The sequence below is a fragment of the Echeneis naucrates genome, chromosome 17 (assembly GCF_900963305.1).
Source record: "Echeneis naucrates chromosome 17, fEcheNa1.1, whole genome shotgun sequence".
In the NCBI taxonomy this organism is placed as follows: Eukaryota; Metazoa; Chordata; class Actinopteri; order Carangiformes; family Echeneidae; genus Echeneis; species Echeneis naucrates.
In genome coordinates, this window is record NC_042527.1 from 8,994,135 (window position 1) to 9,018,108 (window position 23,974).

The 23,974-nt window shown below is 38.7% G+C and overlaps 1 protein-coding gene across 1 annotated transcript in view; it reads right to left on the reverse strand.

Annotated features, from left to right (window-relative positions):
* LOC115057229 (calsyntenin-2-like) overlaps window positions 1–23,974 on the reverse strand; it is a 134,503-nt gene that overhangs the window by 37,864 nt on the left and 72,665 nt on the right. The window contains exons 3-5 of the mRNA XM_029524171.1: window positions 5,712–5,907; window positions 2,749–2,860; window positions 2,392–2,488 (exon numbers count right to left, since the gene is read on the reverse strand). Coding sequence (XP_029380031.1) covers window positions 2,392–2,488; window positions 2,749–2,860; window positions 5,712–5,907 — 405 coding nt within the window. The remainder of the gene's footprint in view (window positions 1–2,391; window positions 2,489–2,748; window positions 2,861–5,711; window positions 5,908–23,974) is intronic.

Genomic DNA, 23,974 nt, shown 5'->3' on the forward strand with positions numbered 1-23,974 from the left:
CTTGATCTATCTCCCCTAATGGTGGCATGTCAGGTGGAAGTCCTACTACTCTATTCTGCTCAGAATCTGAATATGTATTTCTCAGGTACTCTTCTACTTCTGTCTTTGTTGCTTTAAGCTGCCCTCCCTTTTCCTGGTTAAACAATCCTTTAACAAACTTGAATGGGTGCCTGTAAAATGCTAAATGCTAAGCATAGCTGCTGAAACTGAAGCAGAAGTCGGCACAAATCCCAGATCTGAAATTTTATAGAGAGAGACGTGCTCAGAATAGCTCTCAATCAAAAATTAAATACACTGCTTGTCAACTAGGCGTGGTGGAAAGCCACAAATGAGCAAAGAAAGCTGAACAAGAAAACTGAAAAAAAAAAAAAAGAAGCTGCCAAAGCTGAAGATGGATGTAACTTTTAAGCAATGCATTGATGAAAAGCTCCTTCACAGATCACAGCATATTAGCAAAAGAAAGAGGGATCAAGAACACCTTTCTGTTTTTCATAGTGTATTTCTACAATTGCACACATTATTCCAGAAATAGACAGAGCAATGGAATAATTTCTTTAGAATTTCATTTTTCCTTCCACCGCTTAAAAACACAAGCTGTACTGCAGTAAAATCCGCCTCCATAATATGTTTTATACACTGCATTCACACTGCTCCATGATTCATCTCTGCATGATGCAAATCAGCAAATACAGAAAGAACATATATGCAGTCAGTGGAGGCATGGCTTTTTCCTGTTATCAAGATATTAATATGGCTCTTTAATCTGATTCAAATGTGTTAGGGTGCAATGCAGTGCAAACTATTCCTAAAAAAATGCATTCTTATGCATGTTTCACAAGACAAAACAACTTCGCTGTAGCAGATTCAGCTGTTGATGTTTAAAATGATTTATTTATGAGTACTTTAGGGACATTTCATCCCTGTCGGCTTAGAAGCAAAGACTGTGGCGAACTGTAATTGAACCTCCATTTAGTAGTTCCTAGAGCTGTTTGTTCCCTTTATGTTGTTGTTATAATTTCTAACAATTTGGTGAAAGCCAAGATGATAAGAGTTAATGATGTAATATTCGTACTCGTTTTTAAATAAAATCATTGAAAAAGCTGCTTTTCAATAACTAAACAACTGTCTTGCCGTTTTTCAGTCAGGTTTTCCACCACATCACAGCACTGAGACTGTTCTTAAGGCCTTCAATGACATCCACTTAAACACAGACAGTGGTTTTCAGTTCTAGTATTACCAGATCTTAGTGCAGCATTTGAAACAGTTCAACTACAACATATATTACTAGACCGAGTGAAAAACTGGGTGGCACACTCTGGAACAGTACTAAACTGCTTGCAATCCTACTTAAAGGACAGAGACAACTTTGTGTCTATAGGTAATCGGAGCAGACAAAAATGACTCCATTCTGAGGCCTCTTCTGGTGCCGAAGAATAACGATCAAAAGTCAGGCCAAAGCTTCAGTCTGTAATGTTAAAGAGCACCAAGCAAGCCAGAAATCTTAGTGTAGTCAGGGACTCAGGCCTGAACCTCACCAGCCACATTAGGACAGTTACAAAATCAGACAATTATCAGCTGAAGAATATATCAAGTGTTTCAGGACTGATGTCTCAGCAGGACTTGGAAAAACTTGTCCATGCACTTATCTTTAGTAGGCTAACAAATATTTCTGAACTGCTGCTATGTTATGAACCATCCAGACTGCTCAGGTGGTCTGGGTTATGTCTGCTTTCTGTCCCCAGAGTCAAAACCAAACTTGGTGAAGCAGCGTTCAGTTTTTATGCTCCACATTTGTGGAACAAAGTCGCAGAAAACTGCAGTTCGGCTGCAACTCTCAGTTATTTTGAATCAGAGCTGAAGACTTTTGTGTTTGGTGCTATTTATTACTAAATCAAAATTGAGGCTTACGATTATTATCTGACACTGAACTTTTATTATATCAAGCATTTTATTTATAATTTAACTCTTTTTAATTCATGGAACTATTTTATTTCCAATGTAACTCTTTCTGATAGAATTTATTATCCTTTTTATGCCGACTTTATTGCTTTTACGTGATGTATATTTTATGTAAAGCACTTTTAATTGACTTTTTTGCTGAGCTGTGCTATACAAACAAACTTGCTTTGACTTACTCACTTCTGTCAATTTAAAAATGCTCATAGAAAGTTTTACCCAATTAAATGTATGTTTGATGCGATGCAATTAAAACAGAACGGAACAGAAAAGAATTAAAACGTGAACGGTGGCCCTTCATTGTTATAAAATCAAATTAAAATCCAGACACTTCCATCACTTGCATTGCTATCCTAGTTTCCGCTTCCCTCTCAGACACATATAACACCGCAGTCCAGTCTCCTGCTCTGCCAAGCCACATACAAACACACTTACCATTGCGGTCAATTGCAAATGGTGTCCCACCAGTGACGATTTCATAATTGCAGATTTGGCTGTATTGGGGTGAGCAGTCCTGGTCCCATGCTTCCACCTGTAATACGGTCGTGCAATAACACTTAAGCAACTACAATTACAACATGCTAAATTTAACATGAATGTGGCTTTTTTTTTTTTTTCCCCACTGTTTACACTTGAGTTGATGAAGGCATTTATAAATGATAATGGTATTGGAATTTTAGCGAAACAGTTCTTCTTTTAATAAAAATCAACAAAACAAGCAAAGACCTTAAGTTGGTAAAATCTGAAATGAAACGAAATATGTATTCCCTCTCATTTATATCATCAATATACCTGCAGGATGCTGTCGTAGATCTTCCCTTCAATCACTGAAGCCTTATAGAGTTGCTCCCGAAACACAGGACAGAATTCATTGACGTCATCTACCTGGATGTGAACCACCGCCCTGAAAAAGGGAATAGAAGGAAGGAGGGAGACAGCAAGGTGGACAAAAGGGTGGAAAGACATGATGAAATTGAAGAAAGTGAGGAAGCCGTTAGAGATGTGATGGATTAAAGTTGGGAGAGAGGAGTAAAAAGAAAATAAATTGAAATGAGTGAAATGAATTAAGGCCTATTTCACAGTTTATTTAAGAACACTAGTTAATTGAAGGAGGAGACGAATGAAAGCAAACCAGTTGCTATCTTCATAAGGAAAATTTACTCTGTGAAACTCTTTTGTGGTCTCTCTACTGATACAGAACCTTGAAAAGCTGGAATGTTTTCAAAGGTTTAACTTTTCTTTCTCCTTCCCTCCAAGTCTCATACAAACAGACACTTGCAAAAAGACACAATCTCATCTAACTAGGTACTCCAATAACTTTTGCACACCAAAGTATATAAACGGACCAATAATTCAGACATATTATGAAGTTTACTTCACTGGTGACCTTCTCTGACAACAACTCACGGCGTATCTGAGGAAGCACATCTGGCTAATTAATTACATTAGCTTAATGAGGCCTATTTAGAATGTCATGCAGTGATAATGTCACACACACACACACACAGTGCGAAATTCATCTTCCACCAGAGCAATTTATCATGGATCCCTGAGCTGATAAATTTCTCTGTCTTACTGTGTTTAGTACTGAGCCTGCAGCAGCTTATTTTAGCAGCCCCTTGTCTCTGAGCGAAGGACCAGAGGGTTTGATTTGCTGCTGTCCATGCTGGTCTGCCTGCCTGTCACATTGTACCGCCACACACACACACACACACACACACACACACACATACATATGGACACACATTCTACTGATGGGCCATTTGGGGAACATATCCTAAGAGCAGGGCTATAAGTCTTGGCTGTCTGCTGAGGAATAGAGAAAACAAGAACTAAAAGGACAAAATAGAAACAAAAAAGACGAGCTCTTATTATATATATATTAAAAAAAAATAATAATAATAATAATAATTTTTCTTCCTGACAATAATCATCGAGTGTAAGTCATGGAGGAATCATCAGGCTATGTTGCTATTTTTACTTCTCATTTCATTTAATATCTAGCAGTGTAAAGGTAAATATGTGTAGGGGTGCAGGTAAAGCTGCATTTAGTTGTATGCCTGTAATCTATTGTTTTACTGCTAAATTGAGCTTTGTTTCAAAGTGATGATATACAATTCCCACTTCCTCTGTTCGCTGAATTTTCCTATTTTTTACAAATGTTAAATTGTCACACTTTCTGAGACTCTTAATATGAGTCATTAGGAGAACCGCCTTTGTTACTTTGATTTATTTGCTTTGATGTTAATATTTATTTTGTATGCTTGATATTTTGTTTACCCCCCTGTGAATTAACTTACAATGGCAGTTGCACAACTGAGTCATGCTGGATTAAATTGTCTGTGTATGACAGTTTTCATACCAGGTCCGACAACTAGTTTTCTTGAGAATCAAAAAAAGTCTTTTCAAACAAAGAGGCAACTGCTTTTGTGTTGGTGAAGTCACAAACTGTCAAATGCTTTTGAGAACAAATGCCAACAGTGACTATAGTCACACACAGACTTGCTGACTGAAAACTGATGGTTTTCAGCAACTGACATGGTCATGGCGATGAGTCCACTTTTATTCCTTGTGTTTCTGTCTGTCTCTCTGTTTGTGTATGTGTGTGTGTGTGTGTGTGTGTGTATGTGCACTTGCGTCTATGTTGTGGGGGCTTTGCTCTCTCTATGTTATTATTATTATCAACAACTTTAACAGCATGATGTAAAAGCATACATTGGCATTAGTAAATGTTCCATAAACATTTTTAATATAATTCAATAGTAGGTGTAACATAGCTGCATTGTCACTAAGTGTATATTATCTGTTCTCATCTTTAACTCCAACCACACACTATCTTTCCTTAAAATCTGCATGATCAATGCTGAGGGTCTCCAAACACAGCACAGTTCTTCTTCTCTCCATTATATGGTTGTTTTAGCTATTTTGGTGTCACATGCTTGCATATTCTAAACTCACTTGTGTAATCTCAGACTTAATCCTTGTTACCTTGTAATTCAGGGTCACTGCATCTCTGCTTCATCAGTTCTTAGCGTTCCTCAAGCCTGCTCCCACTGCTCATTTCCATAACTGTCATTCAGCCTTGTTTACTGCCCTGCCTTCGGCCACACTCAGCCCTGTGATGCTGCAGTAAAGCTAATTTTCCTCAAACTCTGCGACCTCCATAGATTAAGGTTTAAGTAAGCATTGATCAAACACAGTATCAATACAAATTGCACAATATAAACTCACAAATTCTGAAACCGCTTTTGCAGAGATATTTTATTTTGCATAGCTGTGAAAATATATATATATTTTTTTATGTCAAAAGGTTATAGTTATACCAAAGTTATAAGTTATACCAAAAGCTCAACCAGAATGCTCATAAAATGGAAACTCAAATTTGAACTACTGCAAACGGAGTAAAAAAACTTGTAAAGATCATATAATTTTATTTGCACAAAACACTGCTTGCCAGAAATGTCCTAACTTTCATGTGTGCTGCAAATGGATCTCACTGTTGACCGTTGTTACCTGGGGCTTCAGCATATTGCGGTGAGACATTTTATTTTCTCACTTACATGGCTTGAACAATAAACTGATTAGGAAAATAATTGCCAGACTATTTGTAAATGAAAGTAATCATTAATTGTTTTCCCAATAGAAACCTGTTCTTGCTGAGGTGGTAAAAAGCAAGTGTGAGTGCTCTACTATCTCAATCTAGATATAATTAAAGTAAATTCAATAGACACATGAACACAAATTGATTAACTCACTTGTGGGATTTCTTCCAGTCGGCTCCGCTGGTTCCGGCCCCACAGTCATAGGCCTGGATTATAAAGGTGTACTCTTTCTGGCTCTCACAGTCCACAGGCCTACTGGCCCTCAGGACCCCCTCCCCTGATGTGCGATTCAACACCACTGCCTCAAATGGAACCTCCTGACCATAGAGCTTGAAGGAACAAATCTCCCCTAAAAAGACAAGTAAAGAAACGTAAAAATGTCGCAAGTAGTTTTCATGGATGCTGCAGTGTTTCAGTTGTTTTTTTCAATTTTACAGAAGACCAGGTTTGCAGATTTTTTAGTGGTCCCAAAGAAAGCACAATCCATGAAGATGTGACATCAAAAGGTGTTTATACCCTTTCATGCCAAAAATTAATGCTGACATTTCAATTGCAAAAATACCAATGTCATTTAGTCAGTCAGGAGCACATTAAAACTAAGAAAGACAAACACAAACAGACTGAACCTATTGAGAGAAGGGAAGTGATAAACATCAGAGAGAAAGTTGAAACCTTTACCCCAGAGAAAAGAGAAAGGAGCCATGTGAGTTCTGAAGCAGAAAAGGTAGAACGGCAGAAAACCACAGAAACATAATGGGCTTCAAAATACCTGCTCTCGAGCAGACAGGCAGGACTCTGGGTGCTTAATAAAGAGACAGTCAACATAACTATCACAATGAGAGATAAAGTCTGAGCCTGCACTTAATTTCAAGCTTTTCTGACACGGTGTGAGCAAACCATAAATAATAAAAAAACTAAACAAAACTGTTTCTGAAAATCAAAATTTTTCAGGCAGTCATTTCTGGCCTGCATAACAACAACCACCACCATAGACAGCGTTTAATTAGAATCTGGTGGTCAAGGTCAAAGGTCAAGGTAACTGTGACCTCTCAAAATCCCTTTTTGGCCATAACTGAGTAATTCATTCACCAACTAGGACACAACTTGATACAAATGCCTCATAAAATGATTACATTATATGTCCATATGACATCCATGTTTTCTAACAATTGTCCAGTGTTGTAACTCACACAGCTGTGCTTTACAAACCTGGCAGAATTTGTGATATTTATTTATTTTTTTTTTACCATTCTTCAGATAATATCAATGATAAGAAGTACAACAAAAATTTCAGCCACAACTGCCAGGAAAATTGTTCAGGATGCAAAGAAAAACCCACAAATAACTTCAGCTGAAATACAGGAGCTATTTGAAAAAAAAAACTGGCTGTTTCACGATGCACAATAAGGAGGGACTTGAAGAAAAATGGCCTGCATGGTCGAGTCGCCAGAAGAAAGCCATTACAACGTAAATGCCACAAAGCACCCCGCTTACAATACGCCAAACAGCACAGAGACAAGCCTCAAAACTTCTGGAACAAACTCATTTGTTGGGTGATAAAGTTACATCATCCTAATTGATTAGTCTCTAAGTGTGGAAATGTGCAATTATGATTTATGAGATGAAGATGTGTGTGACCCATCCATGGTTTCCCTACAAAAATCATATGTTGTACTTGTTATATATGTTGAAGGATATTACATTAGTGTAAATGTTTTCTCCTCTTCTTTCCCTTTTATTTCCTAACTATACTCACTGAGGGCGTGTTTTATTAAACTGGCTATCACTTCAAATATCAGTCATAGGTCTTCTGTGGACACAGTGATCTTTGCCATCTCACAGCAACAGAGACAGCTCATGTGGTGCAGTGTTAAGTGAACGATAATTTCCTTCGTGTCATCAAATGCATTTGTAATGTCCAGAGTTTTCGACCATACACGCTGAGTGTATTGTGTTTGCCTGACTTGTTCCCGTGTGTGGATTTGGTTGTGAGTCTTGAAATATCTGCAGAGTTAATTTTAGAGATTTTGTAAATCTCCTTTCAGAGGGAACAAAAATCTGCAGCACTCTGACCCTGTCCTTCCTGTGTGCTCAGCCCCAACAAATATAAAGACAAAGTTCCCCTTCAGCGCTAGCTTTGCTTCACTTGTGTACTAACCCACTGTCACGTGCACGTCTTTCCACTTACTTTCGCCCTCTGACTTCCCTTTAATCCAATTCAACGTTTCCTTTCCCTGGTGAAATAATGATGCTGACAGCCACAGTGGGCCTCATGGTTCAATCCCCAAGCAATTTTCAAGATGTCTCACACTCGCAATGAGAAGGTCTCCACTATGACTATGGGATGCGGTTTCTGAACAGACAAGTCATAAACACAAGGGGTGGTATGGAGGGAAGGCGATGTGCACATATTTGATCCTGCCTGCACACACATTAAAACACATAAGCTGAGCAAACATGCACTTAGATTAGACCAAAGAGAAAGGAAAATTGGTTTTAAAACGCCAATGATTAAGATAAATTGCTGGAGCCCTTATACACAAACCTGGACTTAGTGGTAGAAAGAGTAGTTCTACTTAACAGTTTGGGGCTGGGTGTACATCCATTTTCCGCTCCAGCTGTTGTGGCAAAGGCATTTTCCTGGATTACATTTTACAGGGGAGCATCACAGAGTCATGAAGGCAAGAAAAGCTTTAGAGAGCAACAGAAGAGGAGGCAGAGAGAGATGAAGAGGAAAGTGAGGGGCCAATGTATATGTAAATGGTAATGACGGAGATTTAAGACTCCTACTGTGTCAGCAAATTTGTTTCTTCACAGGCTCCAACAGAAAGGAAAACTATAATTTAACTCTGTTGTCGCATTTGGATGAAATGAAGTCTAATCTTTTGGCCTCTGTGTCATGAGGGAAAGGGGTTGCTTCTCAAAGTAAATATCATATTGCATAGATTTTTGCCTCTGGGAGTTGGTCTGTTACCAGGGCAGTTTGAGAGCAAGCAGAGGAGTCAGCAAAAAATTGCTCAATAGTAACAATTATTCAAAAAAGGTGGTCGACGGTCAAGTCGAGCAGGATGAAGTGGAAAATGTCAATGTCACAAAACACGCGTTTCACAAGATGTTTAATTACCAATATAAAGTAAAAGAACAAGATGTATATAATTAATGAGAAAATGATGCTTCATAAGCTAGAGTGTTCTCAGAAGGAGCTGAAACAAATTATTGCATCCCTTCCATAACTAATAGGAAATGATGAAGCATTTCATTTCTCAGGAGTTTTCTTTCCCCGGTTTGTTGGATATACCAATGAATTGGCCCTTGTTTTCATTGCTGCCAAGCTGTTATATCAAATATCACATTTAATCTCAGACCTCATGTTTGATCATATATTTTTCTAAATCCCTTTCATCTCCTTCTAACTCTATGGTAGGTAGAATTTTGTTATTGTAATTACTCTTGTCTTCATCTTTAGTGTTTGAAAGGCTTGTAATTTCTGCTTGCATGCCTGATTGTATTGATGAAAGTAAAAAAAAGAAAAAAAAGAAAAAAAAAGTCAGAAAATAATTCAAGTCAAATAAACTTTTCCAATTTCTCTCACAATTTAGTGGAACTGAACTCATTTTCATCTCATTAATTCAAATCAATTAATTCTTCCAAAAGTGAAATGAAATGGAATGAAAACGAAATTGATTCATAGCAATAATAATAATGAACACTTGTAAATTTTACAGAAAGGCACAAGTTGAAAAAATTAAAAGCAGACTTACTTATTAAAATATGTCAATAAAATATTAATGAATCACAGTTTAGACATGACTCTGAATAGAGTCCTTGCAATGTTTTTAATGGGAGTTGTTAAGTTGAGAATCAGTTCCAGGGATGAGTCAGATGTTTATTTAGGAATAAACATCATTTACCTGATACTTGACAGAGATTAATCTTGTTCACATTACATTTAAAAACAAGATGCTCATAATCGACTGTGAGTGTGTTATTTGTTACGTATTTGTGTGTATGTTACTTTAATTTTCTAATTTGAACATTGTTAATACTGCACACAAAAAACATCAGTGCTCACAATAAAAAAAGCAAAGGACCCCATTTGAATAAAATGTATAATTTTCAGTTCAAATTAATTAACTCAATTCTAATGGGTGCACAAAAGAAGGATTTGGTAGTCAACATGTACTGTGAAAATGACTAAGCCATCAAATTATTATAAATATAAGAACAAGATGTAGCAGAAGCCTGAAAAACTGACTTGAAATGAACAGGATGAGCTTTGAAACACAATGAAGAAAAACAAAACAAAACAAACAACTCCACCAAGATGTGCATTAAAATGGGGATAAGCATCACAGAAAAACTGACAAGCAGGCATCACAGCAAGGGAGTCAGGACCTCTGATTAAAATTTCTGCTTTCACCTCCTACTAAAGTTCATTGGACAGTCCCCCCTCAGTCATTTGGGAAAAACAAAAAGCAAAGTTGGGTATCATCAGCACAAAAATGTACAATATGTCACGCTACTGCTAACGTGATAAAATGGGTGGAAGCCAATCGTAGGTGACAGCCACCACTTTAGTGATGAGCCCCCAAGAATTGCTCTTCTTTGCCTTTCAGTTAGTAACACTTCAGTGTATCACCTAGCATGATGAGGTCAGTGCAAAACTTGAGAAGGGACTTGAAAAGCACTGGAATCCTCATATGAACCAATTCCTCCGCTTCATGATAATTCCTCTTAATACAAAACTGGTACGGCTCCATCTGGTCTGTATGGGCCTGTTTGTGTGTTTCTGTGCAGCACATTAGACACAAAACCTCAGTGTATCAAGATATTGCTGTGTGTGTGTGTGCGTGTGTGTGTGCGGAGGGGGGGTTGTAAGACCTTGATTAAATGAGTTCCTGAGCAGACAGACTATCAGTCGGTTTTAAGCCCTCATTCCTTCACTCTCCTCCCCTCAGTGCTCCTCATTTAATTAATGACTGGATTACACTTCATCCTACTACTGACCCCAAGATACACCCTCAGTCTTTGACACAAACACATGCACATACCGCATGGCAATACAGCAAGTGTATACATTCATTTATACACACTGAAAGCAAAAGTGAGATCATTTTGAGGGTATGTCTCACATTTGAAAAAGACTTCTCTGACTCTGCTGTTGTTCTTTGTTTTGTTGCTTTTTTGTCCCATTTCCAAAAAAGAGAAAAGGGCTGTCCTCTAAATGTCATCAGCGTCTTAGTAAGATTTTTTTCTTTTTGCAGCTTTTGTTCTTCTCATAGTAGACATAAGAGATTTCCAACATAAACAAGCATGTTGCTCTAAATTACGCAGTGGCAAGAGGAGCACGTGTTTGCTTATTATTGGGGAAACAAGATAATGTGTAATAGGTTTACTGCTCCAGGGCCTGAACCACTCCAGCGATCAACACTAACGTCTTGGTTAAAAAGAAAATTCGAGTGGGGAACAACCGCTTTGACTGACGTAATGTTTTCACGCCAGCTTCTAGCTGTGCTTTTATGGAAGTTGTACGTACAGTATAATGCTATCCAATATGTGCAGAATGCCGATGTGATACAGTGCAATACACTCAACACCCCCGTGAGTTTGAGAGTTGTGTCAACACTTCTCTGGCGCAAGTGTCATACTGAAAATTTTACACTTCACAATGGCAGGTACTATTGCATTGGATCACTTGAGCCTAGTTGACACTAATCATCTTGAAACTCAGTGTGAAATGGGTATTTGTAATATCTAGCCGGGAAATGTAGGCTGTACAGTATGACAGCAGTAAGGCCCCTTCTGATGCACAGAAAGAAAGTTGTGAAATATTGAGCCATGTTGAAGTATTCCACCTCCACATCCAGATATCTAAACCATGTAAACAATATCAATATAAATGGACAGCACATGAGAACATTTTAAACACGAGTGGAGCTCTGAGTCAGATAAAGGAAAAAGGAGGCTGCTCCTTCACGAACAGCAAACCATCGTTTCACTATTTACTGTCAAGATGCAATGTGACACAATGGGACAATTCATAAAGGAAGGAAAGGAATCATAAAGGAATGTGGAATACAGTCATGTTACAGTTTAAGAAAAAACGTCTCTCCAAATCAGTCTTTAGAGTTAACTCAGTCTTAGTGAAAGGTGAAGGATGTGGACCAGTGAAATGCAATACCAGAAGATTTCCTCACAGAAATGTTGTTAGTATTTCCACTTGTTATTGTTCGTCCTGGTTTTCAGAAAAAGATGATAATGGCATTCATGATAATAACTGAGAATTTCTCATCAGAGATTTGCCTTTACGCTCGATCTATATATTTAACTTAATGTTTATATACCTGCTAAATGTGGTCCAACTTAACATTCTGAAAAAAAAAAAAAAAAAAAACTATAATGATATTATTACAATATATACATTTTGTATTTATTTGTCTTTTTTAATGCTCAAAGGAAAGAGAAGTGACGAGGCCCCTCCCAATCCCAGCATTGTGCTTTTATTGTTGTTTTTTCTGGTTGCTGATAAGGGAGTTCTGGGGCAGGGTATGATTTTATGTGCCAGTTCTTCCTGCTGGATCTTCCTGCAGATCTCCATCCTCTCCTTCTCCTTGGGTTTCTCTTGCAGACTCTTCATCAGGTCCTCCTTGGCCTGCACAAAATTCTGAGAAATAGCCAGCCCTAACTCATAGCACATAACCTTTGTTAAAATGCAAAAATACCAACATCTATTTTCTCACCTCATTTTCCTCCAATAACAAACTGTAAAGAAATAACAATCTCCATCAATTGCTTTTGGACCTGTTGGCAAGCAACAAACCCGCTAGTTTTCACACAATGGCGTGTGTCTATGTGAATGGGTGCCCTCATTTGTTGGCTGGTACAGCCAGAGGGGAACAGTTGGCTAAAGAGAGGCACAAAGAAGCAATTCATCAGGGTCTCACTGGACTCAGATAGCCTACCACTTCCTAATTGCATTTGGGAGATTGTCACACCACCCATATGACCTCAGGGTGGCAAATCGACAGCACACACAGGTGAAAAGCACATAAACACAACAGACACACCCACACAAACCCACTTTCACATTATCTATTGACTCAAGAACCAATGTATTGGACAAGTCAATGAGAGGATGGGGAGAATCCAATATCAGAGACAATACACAGTCGTTCGGCTGGGGGCATTGGTGGCCTGCAATGCAATTAGTATTAATTGCACTTTCTCTAAATTGTGGGATTAAAATTCATCAGATGAACTGTGACTGCCAGCGTTACCTGTTAATTGATCTGCGTGAAGATGTGATTTAAATGCTGAGGAGGGTGGCTGTGAGAAGTGGTTGGGCGTAAGTGCTTAAAGCCAACACAAAGTGGGGAGTTAACAGCTGAAGTCAGGCACAACTATGAGCAGTTTAAATTGCAAATTTTGGAGAGGCTACTTATGACTGAAAGGGATGATGGGTCTGAAAAAATGGGAAATAAGAGATCAGCATTAGTGCATAACTCCACATCTCTTCAGTGAAAATAGGGAAAATATGAATGACGCACTTGATTGCTTATTAATTGTGCAACTAGTGTACCACTGCAGGGAATGTACCAGCATGACCCCCCGCCCCCCACCCACTCACAAAGACTTCCACTACTTTGGCAAGTTTATTCAGTCAGTTTTAGTGGGGATTTCTGTGTTTCAGTATAACATAAAATTTGAAGCAATAATGATAGTGATAATTTCTGGGCTCTACGCCAAGTAAGTAACCTTAAGTGTTGTAAGACAGGACACCTCTGTCACACGTTTTATCTTCATCAATAATTAGTTTTGGAGATTGGATATGCTATTTCGACACCTTGCATTTTTGATAATATTCAAATTCATTGTTCAGGCTGACAAGAAACTGAGTGAGAGGAGAAGAGAAGCTCCAAGGGACATAAATAAAAACAGATGAGGAAAAGCAGGAAGTATCAAGAGTGAGCTAACACATCTAAATGACACCATCAAACTCGAGTACCTCAGTGAGCCTCCTCTTCTTCTTCTCACCTTCTAATTCCCATGTTCCCTCTTTTGCTGTATTTTTCACAGCAGTAAGCAATTATTCAGCTCTCAGATGCACCACCCAACCTTGCCCTCCTTTACCCCTGACATGCCTCAGCCACTCTTTTTTCTGCCCTCTCTTGCACTTTCATGCCCCCTTTTCTTTATTCCACTGTCATCTGCTCTTTGCTGTACTTGACAGTTTACTGCTCTCTGTGGGTCGCCGGTGAAGTTAAATGGACTCTTGAATAAGGGATTTCTTTTTTAACTATTTGGAAATGAATGTGAGAGTTGGTGCTCTTTCCAGCATACAACCATACTGTTTCTACATTCAAAAGTAGAATAACAAGGAGCAATTGTTGAATTCAACAGTTTGGATACAGCAGGCATCTTTGGGCCTATAATTCATAGGTAGGAAAGGCGCACATTTCTCGGTTTCCGATAACTGACTGTGGGGTGATGGCAACGTAATGGACCACATTTTCTGTGAAAATACAAAGAATACGAAAATTATGCTGGCTCCTGAGAGCTACTACAGCAATGGTCGCCAGCTCCTTTCCTGGAGGACCACTGTCCCTCATGTTTCAGATGTTTCCCTGCTCCAACACACCTGATTCAAAAGATCAGGTAGTCATCAAGCTCTGTTGAGGTCTGATAAGGAGCCACTCATTTGAAAGGCGGCTGGTGCCCCCTGCATTACAGTCTCAATGTTGTGCAGCACTACTGTAGACAGCGTTACCTTGAAGCAGGTAAACTGATTATTCACTTGGCCTACTGATTCCATAATATCTCAACATACACTCATCAGTTACAAAATAAGCCCACAGCTACTGATATAGCTAGCTTGACAAGAGCAGGACAGTGTTAGGTAAAATTCTTTTCAGGCTCTGATCAGCATCAATGAAAACACACCACCAAGGCAAACCCTTCACTTTCAGCCCTTCTCCCTCTGAGCACAGCCACAGACCTGTCACTTGTCCAGGATGATGGTGTTAACCCAGAGAGACCACTGCTCCAGTGCGCTCGGTGGCGACAGTGTGAGCTGGGGGGTCTATATTCAATTTTAAAGAAGACACAAGCACAGATTGAAGTGTCTCACACAGAGACTCAGACACACCAGGGGGTGACAGATGCAACTGATCTGTCTTATAGTTTTGCAGAGTGCTCAGCAGCTCACCCTCCACTGTGTCTGGATGTGAATCTGTAACTGCATCTGTTTCGTCAGTCTGAACAGACAAGGAAACTCCAATTTTAGTGGAAAAGGGTATTTTAGGAAAAGCTGCACATCACACTGCATCACTTTACAGATCAAGAGCTGTCTCCAACAATTAAAAGTTATGATGCTAGTCAGGAGTCGTTGCCAACTTTAAGTCTTGGAGGACATTTGTCCTCTTTGTCTGCTACACCCACTCGCATTGCATTTAGTGCTAACCCCTAAGTATAACAAGAGCAGGCAGGACAAGGCTAGCTAATTAACACGCTGTTTTGGGTAGATATCTCCAAAATCCAATTCTTTGTCACGACATCACCACTGTGGCTGTGGTTATGTGTATGTGGGAGCTCCTCAAACCTGCTGTAGGAAATTGATAATGTTGGTGATAGTGATTCTGAACCCACACACATGCCTGTTGACAGTCATATGATTGTGTTTCATTTAGTCCAACGTTTTTGACGCCCTACGGTTGGACTGCCAGCTCCTCAGATAATCACACACTGTCAGGTCCAGCAGGGGAGTCTCCATGAGGCTCTAAGCTGCAAAGGTCACAGTCGCTCAAACTCGGACCTCTGTCAGATCAGCAGCTCTCCAGAAGAGCAGGACATGGTCCATTGGTCGACAGTGACGCACTTACACATATTTGCACACACACGCACAGATTCTTCCGTCTGCTGGACCTGCTTCACTGCATGTAGACGAACATGAGCTCACAGATATACACAAACATGTGAAAACAGTGAGGGTATTAGGGGAAGGACTGTTTTTGATTTGAACATAGTGTTGGGTATTTTGCAATTTTTATTATTTTCCAGAAATAGGGCTTGCCTCCAAGTCATCCTTGTCCCTCTTGTGTGATGGCTCCTGTTTTATTGTCTGTTTCCTTAAACCACAGGAATCTCATGGCATGTATTCAGTCTTAAGCCTTACAATGCTCAGCTCAAGAAGTAACTTAAAGATGAGAGAATTCATTCTATGAATTGAAGATTGTTCCATGAAGTCTACAAACCAGAGCATACCTGGCATGTAAATTAACTCATGAAATATGGACACTGCATCTGAACATAAATCACCTTTAAAGCAAGAGCATGCCGGACTACATCTGCAGTATTATATCATATATAGCACCTAACAAGCTAAATAGCCCCCTAATAAACCTGTTGGTTACAGTGTAGTTGTGACACAGCATTATTGGCATTACTGCAGTCCTTTTGAATTCAAACTGAAAAATAATGCTAATGCCAACCTGTGTAACCATAGTAACGCAAAATCTAAATGAACAAGTATCTGTACCATTTCCATTATTTGTAAAAATAAGTCTGTCAGAGATGAGGTGGCCTGTAGTATACAGTGTTGACAGTTTGTGACATGCTCCCGGTTGCTGTTTATAAGCCATAATAACAATACATTGATGTTTGTAATAATTGATCTTCTATTAAAGCCCTATTCAGTTATTCAGAACTTGATGTTATGAACCTGACTCTGATGTAAAGCTCTTGTACACCTGCTTCTGGCTCTTGACATACATAAGTGCAGTATTTAACGGCCTTTGAACTTCTGCTTTGCCCACAAATCCTTTAGAGCTTGCTTGATATTTCACATTTATTTATACAGTCTTTTTGCATTAGGCAGGTTGTGTGCACTTGCCTTCTGTGAGCTTGTTTGCTCAGAACAGTTGCCAGGGACTTTGCATGGTGCTGCTGAGACAGACAACCAAAAACACTGTGATGAATTTAGCTGCGGGACGCCCAGAAACACAGGTTGGTATGTCACGCCTCAGTCGGTTGACAGTGTTTGCTGCTCTCCGACTTTATAGTGAGCTGATTCTTTATCATTATTTAAATATTGTTTAACGGAGCTTTAGTTTGATTTGGTGGTCGGTACTTTAGATGTCCACAGAGCTGTTACATTACTGTTGTGTTACGGCAGTTTACACAAACAGAAGGAAGTTTGGAACAAAGAGCACCATGTGAACGTCAGAAGAGATAAATGTGTGTCTCCTCTCTCTCTCACCCCCACCCAGCTGCGTGTTTTTCTCTCCGTTTGAGTACATAATCATTTCTCCATCATCTGTTATAGATGTTTAACTATGGCTTTGCTTCAAGCCAACACAACATCAATGAAATCGGACAGGAGGTATTTGAGGGCCCCAGGAGATCTTTTGCATGCTAAAGCACAGTTATAAAAGCGACATAGGTAAATTGTCAGTCAGGACGGGACAGCAGGGGTGTTGGCTGAGGTGTGAGAACACGCAGCAGCTATTAGCAACATAAATTTAGAGAAGGACTCCTGAGGAGTTAATGAACTGTGTCGTTTAGATGTGCTTTTCGGATTAAGATAAATCATTCATCATCTTTCATTGATCTTCGCATTCTAGTTATGTTTGTCATAACAGACAGCAGCCAATAGCCCACATCACTGTCATATTTGATCAGTCAGTTTGTTCTCAGAGGTACCCTACAGGTCAAATGAAGAGCTAACATTTTCCAGCTGTTATTTAAATGTACATACTTGAATGTCTCAGTGTTTATGTAATTAAAGCCCAGAGCAAGCAAAGGAAAGGATTCGTGGAATCTTCCTGTAAATTCAATTTGGGTTTGTCTTTCAACTGTCAGCAAAGCACTTTTGTGACATCTTATAAGTCATCAACAAAAGAGTCAACGTCAACGCTTCATTTATTTCTTTTTTCTGCAAGGTAACCGTTTTCTTGATTGAAAAGAAGATCTGTTCAAGCTCTGAAATTTACTTTGAGGCTATTGACTGGACTTGAACAGCTTCAATTTCAGTAAAAACTGTGATCTGGGGGCCATTCAGAAACTTTTGTCTGGTCGTGGAATTGTAAAGGTGTGAAGGGTTTGTTTTTTTGAGTGAGTGGATTTATTCATTTACACACATTTGCCACAGTGAATCGCAGCATGACACTGGAAAGAACAACGACACTGTGTGCATATGAATTGATTTCAGTCCTTGGCATACATTAAGCTGTCACATCCAACGTGTCTATTCTGCGTTTCTCCAGGTAGGAACACTGAATCTGATTAAACACAGATATCATACTGCAGACATAAAGAATCTGGGTACAAATCCTGATCTTGGAAAACAAATTTATCTGCGATCTTCAAATACTGAGCAACAGTGTTTTGCAGTCCATGTTGTCTGACAATATGTTCTGTCTTCCTAAATATGTCCCCCAAACTTCCCCTGGGGACTCAACATGTACAGTATCATAGAAAAGACAATATAAATGTGACAAACACAATAATAGAAATAAAACCACATATATGTAGATTAGAAGTACCACTCATCTACCAGACACTGGTCATGATTTTAACAAGAAGGAACATTTTTCATTAGGTTAATGTAAATGATTACCTTTAAAGTCAAACTGAAAATGAATCTAACAGGTTTCTTGTGATAATATTTGACGAATACATGGATTTATCCAGTAACACTATTCACTCGGCCATTTAGTGTATTTGGTGTTGAAGGTTTATTGGGGTAAAAATAATAGCTGATTTTTTTTGTCGTTGCAGATGATGGAACTTTGTTGGTAACAAAGACAAATTCCTTCCTGACTGCAATCCTTCACTGATCATATGTTCACAGCGAAGTTCAATGAGTTTGCTCGCCCACATTAGAATCTGTCACCACACATAATACGCCCATCCACATGGACTTGGACTGTCAGCAGAGAAAACCCTGACCTCATAGCGAGCGCCCCACTTGTGATAGAATTAAATGACACATAAGGTCAACAAAAGGTCTTAGAAGGGCAGGGAGGGGCTGGTATTAGACCGTCTTCATCTGTCTATATCATGGGATGTGGGGAGGCATAGATGTTTTTTTTTTTTTATTCCCTCCTCTACCTCTCTCTCTCTCTTCAATTTCTCTTTGTTCTCACTTATTCTCTCACAATTAGCAGAGACAAAGAAATCCTCAGAGGTGTAACACCAGACAAAGCCCAATGAAAGAATACAAATAACATTACTGGAAATAAGAAGAGCAAATTAACTCAGCAACCGCACCGTAGGGCTCAAGGCTTCATATGATATTGAACACATGAGCACAGGATGTTTTATTTAGTATTTGTTTTATACACCTATTCAGACTAAAAACAATCCCATAACTGCACTTTTATGAAGTTTGTTGTTTAGCCTTTCCTTCTAATTATTAAGTTCAATGAAAAATGTCACATTTAGTGAAGCACTCAGATTATTTTAAACTTATATTTTCTTCAAGATATCACATTTACTGGTGTTTTCAGCATCCATACAGACACTGAATGTGGATTGATAAAACCTGCACTTGAGGATTTAGATTTTTTGTTTGTTTCATTATTTGGACAGTTTACATCTAAGCTTTTCCCCTTTGCCTTTAAAACAGAATGTGAGGCATACCAGCGGGAGGAGAAAGAGATGGTGGACTGGTGTGGGGATTTTAGGAAAGTAGCCATAACCTCCCATGATGTTATAACTAGTCTTAAACAGAGCTTGTACCCAGAGGCTGTCGGACTGGTGAACTCCATGCCTCTTGAAAGCACTTCTACTTCGTATAGCATTAGTTAACATAGATTATTTTTTAGATTACTTTTTGATTTATAATACATGCTTCCTGACCTGAGTACAAATTTAATTTCATGTGTAAACATGCAAAGGAGAATAAATCAACCTTAAACTTTGAACTTTGCAGTAAGAGGAAACAAGATCTAAGGGAATTAAAAAAAATAAATAAATCCCTCCTTCAATCCATCTTAATTGTGGGTAACTAACTTTTTTAACATAATTTCCTGCTACAGTGTTGACATGGAAGGAAAGTGAGTCATTTGCAGCCAATGCTCAGACAGGAGACTGGCTGAAAGTACGTGTTAGCTAGAACTCTGGCTTCATTCTGCTCAGTACTTGACTGATGGTCACCCTCACAGCCCTCATCCATTAGTCTTGTCACTTGTTTGAAATTGCCTTTCAAATGTTCTGGCACTTCTGGAAAAGTGAGCATTCCTCCTTTTTGTCTGCGTTTCTAAAAGAAGGCACAGTGGCAGTGAGGACATGCAATAACTTCAATTCACCTGCACAGCTTTCAACTCCTCTGGGACCACTTCAGAGGAGATCCGGTCCTAAAGAGTGATATATCTTCCTAAAAATGGGCACACAGAAGACATTAAAGTGACGTTTTTAGACAGAAATCTGACGAAAGTCATTGATTAATTCTACCCATTAGTCCACTTACTACAATTTGTCTAATACCACTTTTAGTTGTGCTGTCCACTGCCTGTAATCTTGAACTCTCTGCCTTCACATCATCCTCCACTCTGTTTGTTGGCCTCCTTATGTGGGCCTGGTGACATGGCAGATCATTCCTAGACAATATTAATGACGGAGCTCCCTTTTTCTAACACTGACCATCATCCATCACCCGCAGCCAGAGCAGTCATCAGTACATCACTAAATTACAGCCCACTGCATGAGACATAAAATAGGGTAATGGTCTGAAAATTAGCCAATTACAGTCATTACACAGCCATCATTGACCCTGGAGACCCACATCCAGCTGCACACATGCTGCCCAAGGTTATGTCTGTGTTTGTGTGTTTGAAACACTTAATTAGGAATAGATTAGACCGTGAGAATAAAATCTAATTTATTGACCAGGAGCAACTCGACAGCTGACTGCCAATAAAATTGGAGCATTGTGGATGTGAATAGCTAAGTGAGAGAGGAAAAAGGCAGGAAGAGAGATATACATCTTATCCACAAAAAAATCTAAAACAAACCACACACACACACACACACACACACACACACACACCAAGCCAAGAATGTAAAACGACATTGGATCCTGATGTCTACAGGAAGCACAAAGCTGATGGGTATTGGCTTAAGCAAGCCAGCAAATCAAAAAGTCAAAAACCAATGATTAATTTAAGTGATTAAGACATTTGGAGACATGTCCTACTACTTTTTTTGTTTGTTTTTTGTTTACGCTGGGTCTGCGAGACAACAGCAAAGATGTGAGAAGGTTTTGAGTCTTTGGAGTCATTTGTGACATAGAATCGAAAAAAGGAACGAACTTTTGACCAAATGTGATATAAAGTGTTAATTTGTGAGGTTTTATGGTGGCTCTTACTTTAATTGTTTCCCCTTTTGATCTTTTTGCAAAGCAAAATTAAAGAGCTGTTGTCTGTCACTCCACATTTAATAGACAAATATGGAAGAGGTATGCAGCTTGGAAAACTGTGCCGTTGGGCGTGGTGAATGGGCTGCCGCAGGAGAGAGGGGAGTGGAGAAAACAAAGTAAAGTTTTCATTTTCTTTATGTGTCTTTGTGGAAATGTTCAGAATAACTTTTACATCAACTCAAAGCTAATGACATTACTGCATTAATATTTTATGTATCTAAATCATAGAATGTGGTCAGTGAATATTCACATTAGGTGGGTGGTTGGTTGGAGTTTAACTGCAAGTCGACATCCAAAAAGATGAAGCAACATCTAAAAGGTTCATGATCACTGGTGTTTAAACACGTTTAAAAAGAGAACTGAAATCCAGTTTTTACTGTCTACTGTCTTTATCTTTGAGACAAAGAGAGGTATTACTCGTGATAAATGTGAAAGATAAAATGAGACAAAACTGCCAAAGATGATATAACAAGCTGCTTAAGCTCTTAGCCATGGATACTTTGTTTTTCGCTTCAGCAGTGTCCCGCGTTTCTACCAAATGAGATTCTATACAGAAATGAATTTGTACAGTTCTGCATTAGATCTCAAAATGCTGTTGAGTTGTTCGTGATACTAAATGATTTGCTGAGAGATTCAGCTGATAGTGAAAGAAAATTCTATCATTGCTAAACTCTGGAACATCATTTGTTTTTGAAAATAAGTGACTTTACAAAAATCCAAAAAACAAAAGAATATTTAGCAGCAGAGACCAAATCACTTTACTCGCTGTTGTCTTTGGGGTTAGGGTTGGCAGGAAACAGCAAGACATACATTAGATTTCAAACAAATTTTTCAAATCCAGACAGTGACCCATGATGAAGTAGTTAAGTCATCTTTTGAAGAACAATAATAAAAGCCACATGTTTACAGCACACAGAGATCACACTTTGAAAGAGCCCATTTATATATGTTTGACTCAAATTGAATTCTTAGGAATTTGTATGCTTTGTAATAGTAAGGACACTGAGTGTTGTCGAACTCAAATAAACAATATTTCTTTTTTATTTATTTTCAAATAACCAAGCATTTATTTAACCATTAAGAACTGCGTATTCAGATCTACACTGCAAGGTTATAAAACTGAGCAGACTTCTGCATTTTCTTTTGTGAAGGACAGGCATTATGAAAAGAAAGTGTTGTTACCACAGTTCTTGTGCTTCTTCCCAGCGTGATATGGAATAATCATACTGAGGTTTCAGCATTAATGTTTAAATTAGTCTGTAGTTCTAAAATGCACTGCATAGATATTTTTGTTCAACAATCCAGGGCGCACACAATGTCATTAGACACACACACACATTCATTCCTTATAAATGTTATGTTAACTGGATTTAGTCAGTATACCAGCATCTGATGTGCAAGACCTTTAATATTATCAGAAATAAAATGCAGTTAATTTCCTGGAAAAGTCACGGACAAAAGAAACGGTTTGCTCCACATATTTTCACGTACTGGAAGTAAACAGCTGTCCTGTGTTTCTCAACCCACACATCCACCCTCAGCAGTGAATGTAGGTCAGTCTAGATAATTAGGTTCTTAAGTAAAATAGTTGTATAGGTAAAATGGCCAAATTAGTTTCTACAACTAAGGTGCAAATTTTAGCTGGAATTGGCACATCAACGTTCAAGTGACATAATTATGAAATGAAATAAACAAGCCAGTGTAACTTTATGCAGAAAAAACTGAACACTCACTGTTTCCATAAAATTAGATTAGACTAAATCAGCGCATCTTGTTTAAATTATGCTCCATTCATAAGATATACAGTATCAACAGTAGAAAGTAGAAAGCCAGGTGAAGCTGAACTGAGCCAAGGAAGGAGCATGACAGTGATTTATTCTGTCTGGACACTAATAACATTGGCAAAAAATTCCAACTGTGTCTTTATATAGAAACTCTAGGATCTGTTAACCCTGGAACGGTGTGTATCGCATTTGATAGATACATTTACAAAACCATCTCCCTGGCAATATAAATAAAAATAGATTGATAAACGCAGCTGTAGAAAAAAAATAAAGATGCAGATATAAAGATACAGATGTTACAGATGACAAAGGAGAAAAGGTTTTGTTATTGCCTGAATTGGGTGTAATGCCCGATGTAACAAATATGATATAAGCAAAAGGAAAATAAGCTTCTTCCCCCCCAAACATTTTGTTAAAGGCCCGAATAAAGATTTCAGATTGAAAAAAATACAGTTTCCTGTCTATTATTTCTCTGGTCAGGCATAATAGAGCTACATGAGTCACTTGGCCACACGTTTCTCAAGGATATAACAGTTTAATGGAAAGGGTTTCATTCACACTGTTATGGACTGGTGACCTGTCCAGGATGTACCCCGCCCTCGCCCAGTGTGAGCTGGGATTTGCCCCAGCACTCCCCCGACCCAGGAACAGATAAGCGGTAGAAGATGGACAAATGAATGAATTAATGGTTCATTTATTTACTCACCACAGCCAAAGACCATCATAATAATAGAGAATGTTTCTACACATCTTAATTAGTTTGCATTATATCATAATTAATGTGAATTATAGTGACAGCATTCATTGAAAAAAATAAATTGCTGGCAATGTCTCAGAATAACTTCAGACAAACAGTACTGTGTTGGAGTTTATCTTAATTTGGATGATGACAATAATGAGAGTGGAGAGGAAGTGGAAAGGGCAGGTAAGAAGCTAGGAAGAAAGGGAACAGGAAAGGATGATGGCACAGCAGCGGCCTGTGGTGGTGACAATTAAAAGAGAGATGATGTGGATTCAAGAAGGTGGAGAGGTCGTAGATAATGGAGAATAAAGTTTGTATCAGTGACTCTGATGTCATACACAGGTCCAAAAGCCAGATTATCCTATTTCATGCTCACATGAACAAGGCAAATGGCGCAACCAAGATATGCAAATTGCTGTCTAATTGGCCTGTCAGTATACAGAGGGGCCGTCAAGCCGCTGACAGAGACGGAGAG